Below are 22,500 nucleotides of genomic sequence, written 5' to 3'. Positions count from 1 at the left end.
GATGAGCGCAACATCGCCCCCTACTTTGACCTCGGTTTAGAAATTTCAGGTTCAGTTTGTTCCCACTCTGACAGGTCTACTTTCCCACTCAAACTGTCTCACAGTTGTCCACTGATGTTTTCGCTATGGGAGCACATCTGGCCATATAAGACTAGTGTAGGTCTTGCTAGACCGCCGGCAATCGTAGATGTATAGGGGGCTACGTACGCTTGAGCCCAATGAGATGTAAGTACCCTTAAATTAAAGCTGAATGTCTCAACTTTGAGCTCATATTCATGATTTAGTTTCAACTGCAACATGCTGTAGTCAATAGCACTAGGAATAATGTTGCTGATTTAACCCCTTCAATTCCAGGCTTACTATATACTAATCTTAATGCAAACTTGCTAAGCTATTCCAGCTGGTGGGCTCAGCACATATTTATAGGTAGCTCCCTGCATTAAACTCAGCTTATCAAAAATACTACCAGCATTAAAACTAAAAAGCTGAAGTCAGTTATTATTATTTGTTAATGTTTTTATTATTGTAACTGCAGTGTAACGTGATGCGACGATGAGGCGGACACATGCACTCATGGTCAAAACGGTCCAGGGTCAGAGAGCCAACACGGATAGTTCGGGGAACTAACACGTCAAAAAGAAACACAGACTAAACACACAATGGAGGAAATTGCCTCTTTGGAGATACAAGGTTTTGTTCCGACGGCAGCGATATGGTTCTGGTACTATATCGCACCATAAAAGGTCCGGATATTCTTACGCTGTCAAGATTGTGACAATAGAAGAACCCTTTTGGTGCTGTACACCGCTAAGAACCATTTAAGCAAGAAGACAATTTTGCATCAAGCTCATGGTTCTCAACAGAACCGCTGCTTTACTAAAGAACTCGATGAGAACCGTCTTTTTATAAGCATGTAGTCTTGTATGCTGGACACTGAGGTTCAGATCCCCATTACCTTTTTTGACCAAAACTCTTCACTGCAAGTAAAATTGTCAAGCAAAATTGTCCAAAATATAGTAAAACCATCTAATAAACTGTTTCAAAATGGGAAATATTAGATATATCGACTATATTTAATATCATTTCACTTCCCACCCCATGCGTGAGACTCGGGCAGCACTGGGCAGGTCCTTCGGTGACCGGCTCCTTCACCCCAAGTGTGTGAAGGAGGTCTATCACAGGTCCTTCCTTCCTGCAGCTGTGAGACTGTACAACCAGCACCGCTCCCAGTAGACCACACACACACACACACACACACACACACACACACAATATACACACACACACACAAATATACACACACACACACACACACAATATACACACATACAATTATACTCACACACACAATACACACACACACACACACACAATATACACACACTATACACACACACACACACACACACACAATATACACACACTATACACACACACAATATACACACACACACACACAATATACACACACTATACACACAATATACACACACTACACACACATACAATATACACACACAATATACACATACAATATACACACACACACATACAATATACACACATACAATTATACACACACACACAATACACACACACACACACACACACAATATACACACACTATACACACACACAATATACACACACACACACACACAATATACACACACTATACACACAATATACACACACTACACACACATACAATATACACACACAATATACACATACAATATACACACACACACACACATACAATATACACACATACAATTATACACACACACACAATACACACACACACACACACACAATATACACACACTATACACACACACAATATACACACACACACACAATATACACACACTATACACACAATATACACACACTACACACACATACAATATACACACACAATATACACATACAATATACACACACACACATACAATATACACACATACAATTATACACACACACAATACACACACAATACACACACACAATATACACACACTATACACACACAATATACACACACACACACACACAATATACACACACTATACACACACACAATATACACACACACACACAATATACACACACTATACACACACACAATATACACACACACACACAATATACACACACTACACACACATACAATATACACACATACAGGATGAAAATATTTTTCATTGTGCAATATGTTCATAAGTGCAACACAGATTTTATGCAACTCTTATTTTATTATTTTCCTTATTTTCCTGTAAATAGTCGAGATTTAGCTTTAATTTTTATTATTTATAATGTTGATAATGTTTATACTGTTTCCTGTTTCTATTACTGAGTGCCTTACTCCTGTTACTCTGCTGCTGCTATAATGCTGTGAATTTCCCTGCTGTGGGACTAATAAAGGATGATCTTATCTTATCTTATCTGATCTTATCTTATCTTATCTTATCTTATCTTATCTTATCTGATCTTATCTTATCTTATCTTATCTTACTTGACTAGATACTATTTTTTGCAGTGAAAACTCATTTTGCCCTGTGCACAAAAAAAACTCATCCCAAAGGTGTTGGATGGAGCTCCATCACCCCAGAGGACACATTCATGGCATTTCACAGAGGCTCTTATCCAGAGTGACACACAATTTGTATTGTATTTTACACAGGGAGGCATAGGTAGTGTTGGGAGTCTTGCCCAAGGACAGTGGTATAGTGTAGGGAGCCCAGGCAGTGGACTGAACCCCAGCCTGCAGTATAGAAGGTAGAGGTGTTACCCACTACACTATACTACCTGGCTCCACTGCTACACAGCCCAATGCTGGGGGGCTTTATACCCCTCTATCCAACCCTTGGGACTGGACTTGAAGACCTTAGGCTCATGTGCAGCTGCTCCAGAGCTCCATTCAATTAGTCAGTGCTTTTCTATGGAGATTCAACAAGCTGTGCACAATTGAACGTCAACGTCAGCAATAAGTGACCCAAATTCACCCACTGGAAGGGCTGTCTGGATACTTTTGGGTATCTTGTCTACTGTAGATGTGGTCTGTTTGGATAAGACAGGCAAGCGCATGGCTAACACGCTTTTTCACCAGAGACGAATGTTTTTGTGCACGATCACTGACATAATAAACATAATAAACTGAGCCAGTCTAATAGAGAAGTGCAGAGGGATGGGAGGATGGAGAGATAAGGAGAGAGAAAAGGACAGAATTATCGCTCCATACAAAGACAGATGCCGAGGAAGAGCGAGGCTCTTAGTGCCTCCTTCAGCACGAGCAATTACCAGCAATGATAGCAGATAAAGAATAAAACATACGCATACAGATTCTTTGTGGATGTCATTATAGCACGAGTGGCTGCATTAGCAGATAAGAGCAATCATCAGGAAGGTTCTCGCAGGCAGACGCTTGTGTTCTTCAGCGAGCAATTTCGAGTGCTACTCACCCCCCCCCCCCCCCCCCCCCCCCAAATCCTTATTATTTCTATATGGATGGAGACAGAGCTGAAAACCCATTTCAGACTTTTAGATGAAAATCTTATTGCTTTGAGAGACTCGATACTTTAAAATGATTCCGTTTATTTTATTAAAATAAATGATGGAATGTTCCATTTCAATTCTGCCATGACAATCATAACTGTACCGAAAGTCTCAGTCGTGACTGTTTCAGTGACAATTTTAGATCATTTTGACCAGCTGTTCACACAGAAAATCATATTTTACATTAAAACTCTCAAAAGTGCTGAACTGCAGAAAATATGACGATGCTTAATGTTCCTCACCGACTTTCAGACTTTGGGACACGTTTACTCCAAAACAGTGGATCTAACTGCTCACCATGTGGCCATGAGGGACAGGGATGCAGCCTCACTTTCTTCTCTGAAGGGTAGGGGCGTGGCTAAAATAAGGCTCCGCCCACACACTAAAACTGTGCTTCGGTAGTAACAAGAAAACTCTTGATGAATGTAAATCTTTCAATTTCACTTAAAAAGAAGTCAATAAGGTAAACCTATACATGACGACTGCGTGGATATTTAGCTTAGTACCATCTCTTTTAATGTTTTGGGGTTAACTAGATCAGAACTCTCCCTCACACACACACACACACACACACACACACACACACACACTGAGGACTTGTCTCTCTGTCTAATGATTTAAATCAGATCAGATCAGAAATCACACAATAGTGACATATTACAATGTTCAAAATAGGTTAAATAATTAATAACAATAATACAACAAATACAACAAAATAAAAAAGCCTACTATAACAACTACTTGTAATAACACAGTTCATTGTACTGTTTGTGTGTGTGTGTGTGTGTGTGTGTGTGTGTGTGTGTGTGTGTGTGTGTGTGTGTGTGTGTGTGTGTGTGTGTGTGTAGGGGAGGTGGATGTTTAGCGTAAATACTTGGCTTTTCTCACAGCCAAACAGCTGAGGTAGGTGTTTGATGACATTGAAAAATTGATTTAATCTCTGTCTCTATTTTAAAGAGAGACTGAAGAGAGAGAGAGAGAGAGAGAGAGAGAGAGAGAGTGAGTGAGAGAGAGAGACAGAGAGAAAGAGAGGGAGAGAGAGAGAGAGAGAGAGAGAGAGAGAGAGAGAGAGAGAGAGAGAGAGAGAGAGAGACAGAGAGAAAGAGAGGGAGAGAGAGAGAGAGAGAGAGAGAGAGAGAGAGAGAGAGAGAGAGAGAGTGAGAGAGAGAGACAGAGAGAAAGAGAGGGAGGTTTTGAGTTCGAAAGAAAATCCAAACTATATTACCAAAACTATCTATCACAGCACACACACTCCCTTACGACTAAAGGACTGAATATATTATAATAAATGATGTGATAAAAACTCACTTTTTATCTGCAAAATTTGATTGATTTGAAAAATTTCTTCAGATTTATGCTCACCTGGCCACTGTGATATCATCAGCATATCCTGTCATATATGCCTGTCACTTAAGCGTCACTGTGATGTCATCAGTGCAGCCCCTGTCATTTATGATCAACTGTGATGTCATCAATGCAGCCTGGATTAACGGGTCACTGTGATGTCATCAGTGCTGCCTGTCACTTATGGGCCACTATGATATCATCAATGCAGCCTGTCCCCTAAGGTCAACTGTGATGTTATTAGTGTAGCCTGTCACTTATAGGACACTATGATGTCATCAATGCAGCCTGTCACTTGAAGTCAACTTTGATGTCATCAATACAGCCTGTCACTTGAAGTCAACTATGATATCATCAGTGCTGCCTGTCATTTATGGTCAACTGTGTTGTCATCAGTGCAGCCTGTCATTTATGGGCCACTATGTCATCAATGCAACCTGTCGCTTAAGGTCAACTGTGATGTCATTAGTGTAGCCTGTCACTTATAGGACACTATGATGTCATCAATGCAGCCTGTCACTTGAAGTCAACTTTGATGTCAGTAGTGCAGCCTGTCATTTATGGGCCGCCACGATGTCATCAGCGCTGCCTGTATCTTAAGGATCACTATGATATCATCAGTGCTGCCTGTCACTTATGATCAACTGTGATGTCATCAGTGCTGCCTGTCACTTATGGTATACTGTGAAGTCATTAGTGCAGCCTGTCATTTATGGGCCGCTATGATGTCATCAGTGCAGCCTGTATCTTAAGGGTCACTATGATATCAAAAGTGCTGCCTATCACTTATGGTCAACTGTGTTGCCATCAGTGAAGCCTGTGATTAACAAGTAACTGTGATGTCATCAGTGCAGCCTGTCACTTATGGTCAACTCTGATGTCATCAGTGCTGTCTGTCACTTATGGTCTACTGTGACATCATTAGTGCAGCCTGTGATTAACAAGTAACTGTGATGTCATCACTGCAGCCTGTCATTTATGGGCCGCTAATATATAGTCAGTGCAGACCGTCACTCATGGTCAACTGTGATGTCATTAGTGCTGTCTGTCACTTAAGAGTCACTGTGATGTCATTAGTGCAATTAATCACTTTTAAGTCATTGTGATATCATCAGCACAACCAATCACTTAAAGGCCGCTGTTGTAATCAGTGCAGCCTGTAACCGTAACATCATAACACCATGATGTCACCAGCGCGTCAGAAGCCTGAAAATTACAAGTCACTCTTTGGTCATGAGAGCATCCTGTCACCCACAGGCCGCTGTGATGTCATCACCTCAGCATGTCACATATAGGTCACTGTCATGTCCTTATGGGCCATTGTGACATCTTCAGTGCAGCCTGTCACTTATGGCTCTCTTAGCCCTCCTACAGAACCTGTCCACCGGTTTTCCTCTCGCTCTCCGTTTCTCTCCTTCTCCTCATTTTATCCACCACTTACATACTCAAGTACCTCTCTCTCTCTCTCTCTCTCCCTCTCCCTCTCCCTCTCTCTCTCTCTCTCCCTCTCCCTCTCTCTCTCTCTCTCTCTCTCCCTCTCTCTCTCTCTCTCTCTCTCTCTCTCCCTCTCGCCCTCTCTCCCCTCTCTATCTCCTGTTGCAGTGATAAATCATGGATTATTTGGCTGACAATGCAAAACGCAAAACCCACCAATCACCCTTCAACCCCCGTCTCAAATTACCCAGAAGAATTGGCACTTGCCTTTCAGCCTGAATGCGAAAGCGAGAGAGAGAGAGAGAGAGAGAGAGAGAGGGAGAGGGGGTTCAGAAAGAAAAAAAGCAGAGAGGAAAGAAAAGGGGGGTGGGGTTAGAGGAAGAGAATAAAACTGTGCTGTTCATATTTTCTCTGTCGATTGAGTGATGGAGCAAACAAAGCAACAAGCTTCTGGATGTTCTCACTCCCTATATTTTCCCTGAAGAACAATTTTGTGTATATACATGAGACAAAGCAGCGCAGATGTAAGATGTAAATTTGTCAAAATTTCTGAATAAACTGTGAAATGCTGGCTTCTTTTTCACAGTGGTGGTGATGGGAACCAGACGTCCCCCTCTAAAAGCTCCTCACAGTGGTGGTGATGGGAACCAGACGTCCCTCTAAAAGCTCCTCACAGTGGTGGTGATGGGAACCAGACGTCCCTCTAAAAGCTCCTACAGAAAGTTCCTACATGAGCTGGTTCTGAATTCACTGCCTGATGACTGAGACGCTGTTTTATGAGAGTTTAGAGAACTTCAACTCCATTCATGGTGGAGGGAGACATGCAGGGCGCTGTGCGGCAAAATAGTCCCCAAAGAAAACTCATTATTCCAGATTTTCCACTGTTTTCCATCATCAACATTCCATATAAGCTCAAAAGACTCGTGTAGGTTCTCTGGAGGTTCTGGATGGTAAATAAAGTGTCTATATCTGTGTTGTAGTCATGGCGACGCCTGGTTCCCATCACCACCACTGTAAACACGTCTGAACCGTTTCACACCAAAACACTCTTAATATCTCTGATTACACCTCACTCACTGAGTAATGAAGGAATTTTGAGAAGTTAGAGGAGTCTTCCTTTAAGAATAGGTGCTTTGAGATAAGTTTGATGAAATGATTATATTAATATTTTCCTCTGTCTGCACCTTGACGTTTTAACAACTGCTACTTTGGTACACTAGATGGCGCTATGTCTTTTATCCTCCAGATGGGGAGAAAGATGAAGTCTAGCCATTCACTCACAGCAAAGACCAGCCAGATTTTTACTACATTACACGTTCTCTGCACATGTTACATGTTCTTTTGTGTTCTGTTCAGACTTCATATGGAGCAATTACAGCCTATAGAATATGCATCTTCCATAATATAATATACAGTGATAAGTCATAACATCCTGACCACCTCCTCGTTTCTACGCTCATTGTTCATCTTATCAGCTCCACTTACTGTATAGCTGGACTCTGTAGTTCTACAGTGACAGACTGTAGTCCATCTGTTTCTCTGATACTCTGTTACCCTGTTCTTCAGTGGTCAGGACCCCCATGGACCCTCACAGAGCAGGTACTATTTGGGTGGTGGGTCATTCTCAGCACTGCAGTAACACTGATGTGGTGGTGGTGTGTTAGTGTGTGTTGCGCTGGTCTCTCTGACTTTACATCTACAAGGTAGGAGAGTCTAATAGAGTGGACATTGAGTGGACACAGTGTATAAAAACTCCAGCAGCACTGCTGTGTCTGATCCACTCGCACCAGGACAACACACACTAACACACCACCACCACGTCAGTGTCACTGCAGTGCTGAGAATGACCCACCACCCTAATAGTACCTGCTCTGTGGGGGTTCTGACCACTGAACAACAGGGTGACAAAGTATGCAGAGAAACAGATGGACTACAGTCTGTAACTGCATCCTATGTGGTCAGAGGAGCCGATAAAACAGTGAGTGTAGATACAAGGAGGTGGTTCTAATGTTGTGGCCGATCGCTGTGTAACAGTAAAGCATATTGTAATCATCCCCAGTTATCAAGTTGAAATGATGTGGAAAATATACTGTGAAAAGATTGTCACCCGTATCGCCCGCAGGCCGACGTCAGCGCTAATGAAGAACAAACTCAGAATGGAGTGGGGAACTACACCGAAGCTCAGAGCTCACACTCCCTCAGCCAGTTTAACCCGAGAGCAGATTTGGATCCGAGCTGTTCCCAGTGTAGAGGACAATAAATTCAGATTTGACTGGAAATGTGACAAGGCCGGGTCCCCGCTCTCCCCGCGGTGCCCTCAGGGCGCTTAAAAAACACTCAGCCACTCTCAATCTCCATCTGCGATCGTCCTCCTACGGGGCCTCGTCAGAAAAAAAAAAAAAGACAAAGCCATATTTCTGATATTAGAAGTAGATCTTCCCCGCCATCCGTTCCCATTATAGCCGTTAGCTTTAGCATAATGGAGTTAGCTTATGAGGAATCACAGCGCTGATCGTATTTGCTGTCACCTCGCGTTCGTGACGCTGCTATGAAGGAATCTCCAAATGGACCTCGGAGTCCCACGACGAGCACAGCGACGGAGGAATAAAATAAAGCAGAAGCTGAGTGGAGATTGATGGATGCTCAAACAAACCTCTGATCACCCGCTACTGCAAAGTTTCTGGGCCAAGCGGACTTGAATTCACTCTCCAGATGGGACTGCAGTCCATCTGCTGATGCACAGTTTGTGTTAGCCATCCTCTTGCCCTTCGTCGACAGTCTGTTTGTGACCACAGAGCCGCTCTTGTCTGGACATGCAGATGGGCTGCAGTCATTAAGTGTAAACCTACATTACCACGACGCCGCCGTCTCAGTGTGAGCGCTGTGCTAAGACTGACTCACCATCAAAAGAGCTGCCACTCAATAACGTCTCTTCTGGGTTGGTCAGGCACTAGAGGGCGCTCCTGAGCAAGTCCCAAATGAATGGGATCATATGGAGCTTTAGCGCAATTTCCAATTACAAAAATCAACAAAACATGTAATTTGACTGGGGTGCTTTTGACTTTTGCATTTGATGGTATGTACATTGTACATTCACCAGCCACTTTATTAGGTACACCCTGCTAGTAAAAGGTTGGACCCACTTTTGCCTTCAGAACTGCCTTAATTCTTCATGGCACACTTTCAACAAGGTGTTGGAAACGTTCCTCAGAGATTCTAGTTGGTTATTTGAGTTGCTGTTGCCTTTCCATCATCTGGAACCAGTCTGCCCGTTCTCCTCTGACCTCTCACATCAACAAGGCATTTTTGTCCACACAACTGACCGCTCACTGGATATAGTCCAGCTAACCAATCAGCTCTCAGTAGCAGTAACGCCAACCAATCAGCTCTCAGTAACAGTAACACTAACCAATCAGCTCTCAGTAGCAGTAACGCTAACCAATCAGCTCTCAGTAGCAGTAACACTAACCAATCAGCTCTCAATAGCAGTAACGCTAACCAATCAGCTCTCAGTAGCAGTAACACTAACCAATCAGCTCTCAGTAGCAGTAACTCTAACCAATCAGCTCTCAGTAGCAGTAACGCCAACCAATCAGCTCTCAGTAGCAGTAACTCTAACCAATCAGCTCTCAGTAGCAGTAATGCTAACCAATCAGCTCTCAGTAACAGTAACACTAACCAATCAGCTCTCAGTAGCAGTAACGCTAACCAATCAGCTCTCAATAGCAGTAACGCTAACCAATCAGCTCTCAGTAGCAGTAACGCTAACCAATCAGCTCTCAGTAGCAGTAACGCTGACCAATCAGCTCTCAGTAGCAGTAACGCTAACCAATCAGCTCTCAGTAGCAGTAACGCTAACCAATCAGCTCTCAGTAGCAGTAACACTAACCAATCAGCTCTCAGTAGCAGTAACGCTAACCAATCAGCTCTCAGTAGCAGTAACGCTGACCAATCAGCTCTCAGTAGCAGTAACACTAACCAATCAGCTCTCAGTAGCAGTAACACTAACCAATCAGCTCTCAGTAGCAGTAACGCTGACCAATCAGCTCTCAGTAGCAGTAACACTAACCAATCAGCTCTCAGTAGCAGTAACACTAACCAATCAGCTCTCAGCAGCAGTAACACTAACCAATCAGCTCTCAGAAGCAGTAACGCTGACCAATCAGCTCTCAGTAGCAGTAACACTAACCAATCAGCTCTCAGTAGCAGTAACACTAACCAATCAGCTCTCAGTAGCAGTAACACTAACCAATCAGCTCTCAGTAGCAGTAACTCTAACCAATCAGCTCTCAGTAGCAGTAACGCCAACCAATCAGCTCTCAGTAGCACTAACGCTAACCAATCAGCTCTCAGTAGCAGTAACACTAACCAATCAGCTCTCAGTAGCAGTAACACTAACCAATCAGCTCTCAGTAGCAGTAACACTAACCAATCAGCTCTCAGTAGCAGTAACTCTAACCAATCAGCTCTCAGTAGCAGTAACGCTAACCAATCAGCTCTCAGTAGCAGTAACACTAACCAATCAGCTCTCAGTAGCAGTAACACTAACCAATCAGCTCTCAGTAGCAGTAACACTAACCAATCAGCTCTCAGTAGCAGTAACTCTAACCAATCAGCGCTCAGTAGCAGTAACGCTAACCAATCAGCTCTCAGTAGCAGTAACACTAACCAATCAGCTCTCAGTAGCAGTAACTCTAACCAATCAGCTCTCAGTAGCAGTAACGCTAACCAATCAGCTCTCAGTAGCAGTAACACTAACCAATCAGCTCTCAGTAGCAGTAATACTAACCAATCAGCTCTCAGTAGCAGTAACGCTAACCAATCAGCTCTCAGTAGCAGTAATACTAACCAATCAGCTCTCAGTAGCAGTAACACTAACCAATCAGCTCTCAGTAGCAGTAATACTAACCAATCAGCTCTCAGTAGCAGTAACTCTAACCAATCAGCTCTCAGTAGCAGTAACACTAACCAATCAGCTCTCAGTAGCAGTAACACTAACCAATCAGCTCTCAGTAGCAGTAACTCTAACCAATCAGCTCTCAGTAGCAGTAACGCTAACCAATCAGCTCTCAGTAGCAGTAACACTAACCAATCAGCTCTCAGTAGCAGTAACACTAATCAATCAGCTCTCAGTAGCAGTAACTCTAACCAATCAGCGCTCAGTAGCAGTAACTCTAACCAATCAGCTCTCAGTAGCAGTAACTCTAACCAATCAGCTCTCAGTAGCAGTAACGCTAACCAATCAGCTCTCAGTAGCAGTAACACTAACCAATCAGCTCTCAGTAGCAGTAATACTAACCAATCAGCTCTCAGTAGCAGTAACGCTAACCAATCAGCTCTCAGTAGCAGTAATACTAACCAATCAGCTCTCAGTAGCAGTAACACTAACCAATCAGCTCTCAGTAGCAGTAATACTAACCAATCAGCTCTCAGTAGCAGTAACTCTAACCAATCAGCGCTCAGTAGCAGTAACTCTAACCAATCAGCTCTCAGTAGCAGTAACACTAACCAATCAGCTCTCAGTAGCAGTAACTCTAACCAATCAGCTCTCAGTAGCAGTAACGCTAACCAATCAGCTCTCAGTAGCAGTAACACTAACCAATCAGCTCTCAGTAGCAGTAATACTAACCAATCAGCTCTCAGTAGCAGTAACGCTAACCAATCAGCTCTCAGTAGCAGTAACACTAACCAATCAGCTCTCAGTAGCAGTAACACTAACCAATCAGCTCTCAGTAGCAGTAATACTAACCAATCAGCTCTCAGTAGCAGTAACACTAACCAATCAGCTCTCAGTAGCAGTAATGCTACATCACTGTATTTTCTAAAAGTAGCTCAATTTTGAGTCTAAAAGCCTAGAAACATTTTTAATTTCCATCTTAGCTGTTTATCTCCCTTCACTGGGGACTCATCCGTCGATGCCCTTTATAGTTTTGCTGTGAATCTGAGGGCCTGATGAGAGAATACAAGAACTGACCAAATCCCAGAGCCACCACCAAATGATATCTGGTCAGCGGTCAGCGGTCAGTGGTCATCTCACTATGGTCCCATTCCATTGATGAATGGAGTAGAGGTGGGCTAACACACTGTCCAGCAACAGGTGGGCACCTACATGGCGGGTGTTTCTGATAAAGCGGCCACTGAGTGCAAGCACAAGCTCAGGGGCTCTAATAAAGTGGGCTAAAACGTTATGCTACTAATACGCTAAACTGCTGTTTGAGACATCTGTGTTCCGGCTGTCACTGAAAGCCTCTGCGCCTGAAACAAACTCATTAGAAAGTCTCCAGCTTTCCTCGGAGAGGGTGAAATATCCGGAGTGGGCTAGGCAGGTCCGTGGAGTCAGGGTGTCCTAGAACGAGAGTTTGGGTGTTTTTTTTGCCTGGGTGAAATTGATATGCGGAATATTTACATAAGTACAGTATTTGCATAGGGATATAAGTCATGTGTGTCCCCAATATGTCTAATGTTATTAGAAGTTGTGTAAGTCTTCAGCGCTGTGCCCTCTGTGGCTGCAAACACAATGCCTGGAAACTCCTGAGAATTCACAATTGCTCTTAATTGGAAAGCAAATAGTTTTCTCTTTCACACATATATACATTTTGTACACAAAATATCAGGAAAATTATACATAATATAATATGTATGACACAATATGCATTAAATATATGTAAATATATTAAATATAAGTATGTGTATGTAACTATGTGTACTATATATTATATATGTGTATCTGTGTATAACACTTATATGTCACAAATGTATGTATCTAAATGTAATAATAATAATAATAATAATAATAATAATATGACTAATATATAATATGAATAATAATAGTAATAATATTTTTACTGCTGTCAGAAGAAAACCTTGTATCTCTATTTTTGATGATTTTCAGTTTTTGCCATACCTTGAAAGGCCCTATTGTTCTTTACATTGTGGGTAAATTTCATGATGAATGGACCAAAACAAACGGCCCAAAATGAATTGTAAAAAATTCTGGTTCCATTGACTTACATTGAAAGTAAAGCAGGTTTTTGCCTTCTTCTGTAAAGTTACCATTTTGGAGATATGAGGTTTTGTCCCGAAAGCAGCAATTTGTAAGCAGGTATATATATATATATATATATATATATAATGACAATATGTCTCAATATGTACTTTATCTGTAAGTATGTGGATATAGTAATAATTTTCTAATGCTAATATTCTAAAAAAAAATTTAATGATTTTCCTCTTTTGAGCAAATCTGCAATCATTTAAACCACGAAAAACTGATATTTGTATTTTTGTTCTACTTATGAATTAATTAAGCAAAAAAAAGATTCTTTGATTAGATTTTTTTATTTTTAGTGATTTTTAATCATGCGCTGCCTGAAAAATTGTCACACCAGTGACTTCACAGATTTATTATACGTATTATTTTTATGTGAACTAAAATTAGATTCTTGCTCTTCAATTTAAACTGTAAACATGCATTAAAACTGTGTTCTGTCCTAAGGTACTATTATTTTAAATATTGTAAGAAGAAAGAAAAACAAGCATCTCCAATCTGGCAACTTTGCAGGAGAGGGCATGTTCTTTGATGTTCTTTGCTTCCAATGCAATTTAATTACATTCATAGCCATAAAACACATTTTATCTGAAGTAATTTCGAGCGTTTCTATTGGTCCAATCTTGATGAAATTTTCACACAGTGTAAAGGACAGATGATCAAATAATGCAGAAAAATTAAAATAAAAAAAAAATTGTAGATGTTTGTTTTGTGTTGATTTTAATTGAATTCTTCTTCTTCTTATTTTACTTGGATGGCGCTGATATTTAAATATGATTTTATTTTGGTAATACATTTTTTTCCAAGACCCACAGGAAGCTCTTTTTGAATTACGTCTTGTGAGACTAACTCCGAGAACTCCACAATTACGGAAATCTCTCTCATTTCGGATTCTGTCCACTTCACATTGCTTACAACTGAAAAATAATAACAGTATCACTGCAATATTTGTCATTTGTACTGATAACGTGACTTTAAAACAAAAGCAGCATTGAACTTTACACTCTTTAAAAAGTTGGTTCTTCAGGGGTTCTTTAATAAAAACAGTGGTTCTATGTATGTAACCCATTGCACGATTAAATGGTTCTCTGCATGGTGAAATGGTCCGTCGGGTTGAGGGGATGTGTTGTATATGGTTCTGCGTAGCACTGAAAAAGGTTCAGCTACAGGTAAGATGTCAAGCAGAACCATATACAACACATTCTCCTTCAATGTGAAGAACCTTTTCACCATGCAAAGAACTACTCGAGCATGTAAAGGTGCTTAAATATTCAGAGAACCACTGTTTCTATCCTGGAAAGAACCCTGGAAGATGAGATAGAAGTTTAGAAAAGTGCATATTTTAGTACTGTTGCTAGTGGTGTTACAACTTTACTGATACTGTTTATTTATTATGTCTTACATTGGAACTACAAAACAACATTGACACTCATATGATGACAAAAAAAGTGTGGAGCTCTTTTTAATAAAAAAAAGACAAAGAAAAAGAAAAGAACTTCATATAGTGAGGATCATTTTGTTGCTCCTGTGAGTTGGAGCTGTTTTCATTGGTTTTCCTACAAAGTTTATGTCCTGAAAATATAGAAAAACAAACACACATACGTCCTAACACACACACACACACACACACACACACACACACACACACACACACACACACACACACAACACCCTGGGTTGTAGGTCCGTATCCACTGGCCTGCTCTGTCAGGATGATAGCCGTTAATGTTTAGCTCTAATGACTCCCATTGGGCCGGTGGCCATCACCCATGTGGCCCGCCAACAGAGGAAGGGCAGGTCAGAGGTCATTACCATGGAAACGAAACGGCCCTCCGGCGGGTCGCCGTACCCATTAGCACAGAAATATCGCCAGCGTTGGGCGGGCAGGGTGCATTATGGGAGCTCAGAGTCCATCAGCGTGCCACAAGCAGATCTACAGGCCGTGGAGCCGATAGTGTGGCGGGGAAATTACTGACTAATTAGGTATTGATTAGCAGCAGAAACATTTACTAGGGTTATATTCAGGCCATATGGAGAGTGTTTAGATCCTCCAGAGCCGCATGACAACCTGGGTGTGCCAAAGTCATTCAGCAAGGACAAAGAGCGAGGAAGCGACGGTGAGGGAGATTTGTCTGTTTGGACCGGTGGCTGCCTGTCTACTCCAAAGGCAAGTATTCGCACGTGTCTTTGTTAGAGCTTTGATTGTGACAGAATTTTGATTCAAATCTAAATATATCCAAGAGAGTCTCTTACCTGACCCACAGCACCACGTTTAGCGCCCACACCTGACAAAATTCTGCCAGAACCCTGTCAGTCAGAACAGGCAGCAGGAAATTAAATTCTTTTTGAACCCGACTGTTGGAGGATAATTTCACTTAAATCAGTAAATTAACTTTCGCCAGAAAAAAATTGAGCCTGACAAAAGTTTGTCAGAACCTGAATGTAAATTAAAAACATTCTGTCTGAACATGACTGTAGTCAATAAAGACTTGACTGTAGCCCCACAAAATTCTGTCTGAACTTCACAAAATTCTGTCTGAACTTGACAAAATTCTTCTGAACTTGACAAAATTCTTCTGAACTTGACAAAATTCTGTCTAAACTTGACAACATTCTGTCTGAACTTGACAAAATTCTGTCTAAACTTGACAAAATTCTCTCTGAACTTGACAAAATTCTGTCTAAACTTGACTGTAGCCCCCCAAACTTGTCTGAACTTGACAAAATTCTTCTGAACTTGACTGTAGCCCCACAAAATTCTGTCTGAACTTGACAAAATTCTGTCTGAACTTGACAAAATTCTGTCTAAACTTGACAACATTCTGTCTAAACTTGACAAAATTCTGTCTAAACTTGACACTCTGTCTGAACTTGACAAAATTCTGTCTAAACTTGACAACATTCTGTCTGAACTTGACAAAATTCTGTCTAAACTTGACAAAATTCTCTCTGAACTTGACAAAATTCTGTCTAAACTTGACTGTAGCCCCACAAACTTGTCTGAACTTGACAAAATTCTTCTGAACTTGACTGTAGCCCCACAAAATTCTGTCTGAACTTGACAAAATTCTGTCTAAACTTGAAAAAATTCTGTCTAAACTTGACAAAATTCTGTCTGAACTTGACAAAATTCTTCTGAACTTGACAAAATTCTTCTGAACTTGACTGTAGCCCCACAGAATTCTGTCTGAACTTGACAAAATTCTGTCTAAACTTGACAACATTCTGTCTGAACTTGACAAAATTCTGTCTAAACTTGACAACATTCTGTCTAAACTTGACAAAATTCTGTCTGAACTTGACAAAATTGTTCTGAACTTGACTGTAGCCCCACAGAATTCTGTCTGAACTTGACAAAATTCTGTCTAAACTTGACAACATTCTGTCTGAACTTGACAACATTCTGTCTAAACTTGACAAAATTCTCTCTGAACTTGACAAAATTCTGTCAAAACTCAAAAAAGTCTGTCTAAACTTGACTGTAGCCCCACAAAATTCTGTCTAAACTTGACAAAATTCTGTCTAAACTTGACAAAATTCTCTCTGAACTTGACAAAATTCTGTCTAAACTTGACTGTAGCCCCACAAACTTGTCTGAACTTGACAAAATTCTTCTGAACTTGACTGTAGCCCCACAAAATTCTGTCTGAACTTGACAAAATTCTGTCTAAACTTGACAAAATTCTGTCTGAACTTGACAAAATTCTGTCTAAACTTGACAAAATTCTGTCTGAACTTGACAAAATTCTGTCTAAACTTGACAACATTCTGTCTAAACTTGACAAAATTCTGTCTGAACTTGACAAAATTGTTCTGAACTTGACTGTAGCCCCACAGAATTCTGTCTGAACTTGACAAAATTCTGTCTAAACTTGACAACATTCTGTCTGAACTTGACAACATTCTGTCTAAACTTGACAAAATTCTCTCTGAACTTGACAAAATTCTGTCAAAACTCAAAAAATTCTGTCTAAACTTGACTGTAGCCCCACAAAAGTCTGTCTAAACTTGACAAAATTCTGTCTAAACTTGACAAAATTCTGTCTAAACTTGACTGTAGCCCCACAAAATTCTGTCTAAACTTGACAAAATTCTGTCTAAACTTGACTGTAGCCCCACAAAATTCTGTCTAAACTTGACAAAATTCTGTCTGAACTTGACAAAATTCTGTCTAAACTTGACAACATTCTGTCTAAACTTGACAAAATTCTGTCTGAACTTGACAAAATTGTTCTGAACTTGACTGTAGCCCCACAGAATTCTGTCTGAACTTGACAAAATTCTCTCTGAACTTGACAAAATTCTGTCTAAACTTGACTGTAGCCCCACAAAATTCTGTCTAAACTTGACAAAATTCTGTCTAAACTTGACAAAATTCTGTCTAAACTTGACAACATTCTGTCTAAACTTGACAAAATTCTCTCTGAACTTGACAAAATTCTGTCAAAACTCAAAAAATTCTGTCTAAACTTGACTGTAGCCCCACAAAATTCTGTCTAAACTTGACAAAATTCTGTCTAAACTTGACAAAATTCTGTCTAAACTTGACAACATTCTGTCTGAACTTGACAAAATTCTGTCTGAACTTGACAAAATTCTTCTGAACTTGACAAAATTCTGTCTAAACTTGACAAAATTCTGTCTGAACTTGACAAAATTCTGTCTAAACTTGACAACATTCTGTCTAAACTTGACAAAATTCTGTCTGAACTTGACAAAATTGTTCTGAACTTGATTGTAGCCCCACAAAATTCTGTCTGAACTTGACAAAATTCTGTCTAAACTTGACAACATTCTGTCTGAACTTGACAACATTCTGTCTAAACTTGACAAAATTCTCTCTGAACTTGACAAAATTCTGTCAAAACTCAAAAAATTCTGTCTAAACTTGACTGTAGCCCCACAAAATTCTGTCTAAACTTGACAAATTCTGTCTAAACTTGACAAAATTCTGTCTAAACTTGACTGTAGCCCCACAAAATTCTGTCTAAACTTGACAAAATTCTGTCTAAACTTGCCTGTAGCCCCACAAAATTCTGTCTAAACTTGACAAAATTCTGTCTGATTCTGTCTAATTCTGACTGCAACCCCCCCCCCATTTTGTCTGAAATTTAGTCTGAAAAACTGTTCACCCCTGACTGTAGCCTGACTAAATTATGTCCCAACTTGACTGCAGCTCTACAAAATTCTGTCTCAATCCAACTGTAGACTGACTAAATTACACTGTAAAACGTGTCTCGTCAGATCTACTTTTAAAAGTTACCTCATGCAATTGAACTAGTTTTTTTTTTAACTTAAAAACTACATTAATTAAAAGAATCATTCATAGTGTATTTATTTAGGTTGATCAAAACTAGTGAATTTACTTGCTGCCATATGAAGTAATTAAAAAAAGTTTTAAGTAGATCTGACGAGCCACTTTGTACAGCGTATGTCCAAATCGACTCCAGCCGAACGGAACTGAACCTCCACCAACTGGAGACCGAACATTCCTAACGATAAAACCTGCTGAGTTACATGAAAGTGACAACGGCAGCCGCAACATAATAACAAAATCAGCAACATTGAAAAGAACGTATTTGTATTAATAACATATATATCCATGTACACGTCTCTCTGATATTTCCGTCTACCTATTTATTTACCTGTAGTCAAGTGATATCGGCTGCTGACTGGAGGAGAGTGGGAAAAATGGCAGAGTCTGTAAGGAAGTGAGGGAGGCTGAGAAAAGAGCAGGACCTCTTAGCCTTTACAGCCACGCTAATGAGCCCTAAATGAGGTATATTAGCAGCTAAGCACTGAGATATCAAAGAGGGAGAGATGGAGAGAGAGGGAGAGAGAGAGAGAGAGAGAGAGAGAGAGAGAGAGAGAGAGAGAGAGAGAGAGAGAGAGAGAGAGAGAGAGAGAGAGGTGATCTGTACAGTTCTAATCCGTTTAATAACTCATTCACTTTGCGGTGACAGGCGCATATATCTGCTGAGCCCCTAATCGTGTAAAGCCCCGATCAGGCTACGAGCAGCACGGCTAACGTTCAGCTGAATGGGCAAACTCTGTGTGTGTGTGTGTGTGTGTGTGTGTGTGTGTGTGTGTGTGTGTGTGGCTTTATCTCTCTCTCTTACACACACACACACACACATAGCGGTATCCTCCACTCCGCTGGTACGGTGAGTGTACACTGAGGACACTTTCAATCTCTCAGATACCCGAGACGTGTCAAACCCTGCACCTCCAGTATTAAATGAACACGAGAGAGAGAGAGAGAGAGAGAGAGAGAGAGAGAGAGAGAGAGAGAGAAGGAAAGATCAATTTGTAATCCTCTTTGTTTTGTGTTCTCCTCCTCGCACCTGCTCTCCGTCTCTCTCTCTCGCTCTTTTGTCAAATTCTATTATGCTGGACGTTACGGAGGGAAAACTCGCAAGAGCCAATTAAAGCTCTGCTCTGAATGACTGAGAGCGCTTAAGCAGCTCTTTAAATACGAGGTGCTGATTTAGACACTCGTTTACACAATTCATAATTGTGTAATTGTGTGATTGTAATTAGAGTATATCAACTATTCTTCCATCATCTGTTCCTCTCGTTTCCATTCAACAAGAATTTCTATAATCCATCCATCCATCTTTGATCCCTCTCTCTTGATTATGGCTATAATCAATTAATCTATTAACTTTTACACGATTAATCGATGAATCTAATCATCCTGCCTTCTTTGGTTCCTCTCTCTTCTTTTGATTATATCTATAATCAATTAATCTATTAATTTTTACATGATTAATCGATGAATCTAATCATTCTGCGTTCTTTCAGCACCTTCATCCAGATGCTAATGTGCAGGTGCCTGAATGCAAGTGCTGCATCATTTAAGGCGGAACGGGGAATTCAGCTCCGTCAAGCGTCACACCTGAGAAAATGGTCCAGCAGACGAAGCTCACAGGTCTATCTACGGGTCTCTGGAGCCTGTCTGAGAGAAACCTGGACTGTATCTGTAGCTCGACTGTCCAACCAACGGAGCCGAGAGCATTTTATCAAGCTAATATAAACAGCCCCTCCGGTTAATCCAGCGCGGCCTCATTTGAATACAGCGCACACACAGTCATGTTTGGAGCTGTCATGTTTCCGGTTTACATCCCTCACGGAGGTCACCTGCAGGTCTGTATAGCGGTGCTGGTAGACAGGTACACCTGCCGCAATTTTCCCACCACATGTTTCTTCCTCGCTAACAGATTCTCCTGTCCTCTTTTCCCGCTTTTCCCCCCCTCCTTTTTTCCTTCCTCCCAAATAAGCAGCCATCGAGCGTCCTGTCTGTCCCTTAATAACTGCTGTCGTACTCGCATTACTGCGACAGAACAAGCCCAGCGCAGTCACAATGCATTGATTGCATTTAAACTACAACTCGGCGCTTGTAAGTGGAAATTGCCAGGGTATTGAGTGTGTGTGTGCGCCGGTTCGGAGCAGGCTGAGCCCCAGGCAGCCCGAGCAGCTTCTGACGCCATTGTCTTTTTTAAAAGGGAAACAATTTCAGAGCCTTCACACGCCGCGGCTAAATTCGTCCACCTCCACAAAAGCGAGTCAATTTTTCCACTTCAAAGGGAAAAGGGAGCGAGGAACAGATAGAAAAATGGAGCCCGGCTATTTGCCGGGGCTGTGTACGGAAATAAAACATTGTTAGAAGTAGAAACGTACGATGGAATTGTAAATGACTTTCTCCCCAGAAGACGTGGCGGCGGAGCGATGTCGAGGCTCTTTCAGGCCACCGCGGCACGAGGGCCTCTGAGGATAAACGGGAAAGTTTTAAACAGGTCCTGACCTTCAGCACGTCCTCGTCCGTCGACCTGCAGGTCACGGGGTCGTCGATCTCTCGCACGGTCCCGTCCTGTTCCACGGTCACCACCTTCACCGGCAGGGACACTCGCTGACCGGTCAGAATAGCCGTGTTCAAAATTTCGGTGTCCTAAATGAGAGAGAGATTTTTTTTTTATATTTATGTACAAAAATTACATCCTGGCAAGTGAAATTATCTTAGACCCAGACAAAATGTCTAATATTTCTCATTTTGAGAACGTTGTAAGACTTTTAAACCGATTTCTAGACTCTCTTTTAATTATTTTGAGTAATTTTGGCAAGAATCATGATGATCTCACTATATTGGCAAATAATTTGAATTACTACAATCAATTAAAACCAGTTAAATAGCCTCATAATAAGCTTACAACAACCTCAAAATAAGAAATATCAGATACATCGCCTAGATTTAATATAATCGAACTGGCCAAGAAACCATATTTTGCAGTGTATACACTGGTCAGGTGCCACTTGTGCAGCAATGTTTTATTTTAGCACCTAGTTTCTTTCTTAACTGTCCACCAGGGACGCCTCTACTGGGCAAGGTCCTCATGAAGCACAAATGCTTTGAAACAATAATATCAATGTGTTAATATATACAGACAATAAGGTGTGCATTACAGTGATTTTATCACAGGGAAGGAGGTTTTACTCCGCTTTGCGCTGTGCCTAACAACATCCCTTCCCCGTGATAAAATCAGTAATGCGTGGCTTGTTCTGAGCAATTTGTACATAAACTAAGCACTTATAACAAATAACTAACCTGATTAGTTTATTGATTATATTCCTCTTGAAGTTTTTACTCGATGTTATAATTTGGGAGACCAATAAAAAAATGTTTTTCTTTTCAGGTTTGTTAGATCATCTTCTTTGCATATCAATAAAAAGCGACTGCATTCAGAAATCACTTTATTAAATGAGAAAAGGGGATTAAACAGCATAAACAACAGTTACTGATTTGGATGACCTTAAAGGGTTAATATTTACTGGCCTGCTGAACTGTCAGTGATAAGAAGTCGGTGCTGTGAGACCCGAGTGGCTGCAGCTGCTTTGGTTTTTCTCCTGAATGTTTGCTGTAATGTTTATGCTGATGTTAAATTCATGACAGTCGTTTGAAATATGAGGCTCACATCTCTCAATGGAAGAGCTCACAGATCTCCGTCTCGGTTCTCAGAGCTTAGTCCTGTTTAACGGCTGCAGGCTGGACTAAACGTCATTTAGAAGCTGAAGCTGCAGGTCTAATCAGAGAAGAAAGGCTCTTAAACTTTAGCCAGAGA

At 41.0% G+C, this 22,500-nt stretch overlaps 1 protein-coding gene across 1 annotated transcript in view; it reads right to left on the bottom strand.

Moving 5' to 3' along the window:
- Positions 1 to 22,500, bottom strand: part of si:dkey-215k6.1 (transmembrane protein 132D) — a 248,767-nt gene that overhangs the window by 17,481 nt on the left and 208,786 nt on the right. The window contains exon 5 of the mRNA XM_037531922.1: positions 21,189 to 21,332. Coding sequence (XP_037387819.1) covers positions 21,189 to 21,332 — 144 coding nt within the window. The remainder of the gene's footprint in view (positions 1 to 21,188; positions 21,333 to 22,500) is intronic.

The sequence above is a fragment of the Pygocentrus nattereri genome, chromosome 20 (genome assembly GCF_015220715.1).
Source record: "Pygocentrus nattereri isolate fPygNat1 chromosome 20, fPygNat1.pri, whole genome shotgun sequence".
In the NCBI taxonomy this organism is placed as follows: Eukaryota; Metazoa; Chordata; class Actinopteri; order Characiformes; family Serrasalmidae; genus Pygocentrus; species Pygocentrus nattereri.
This window is presented reverse-complemented; position numbering and strand designations above follow the sequence as displayed.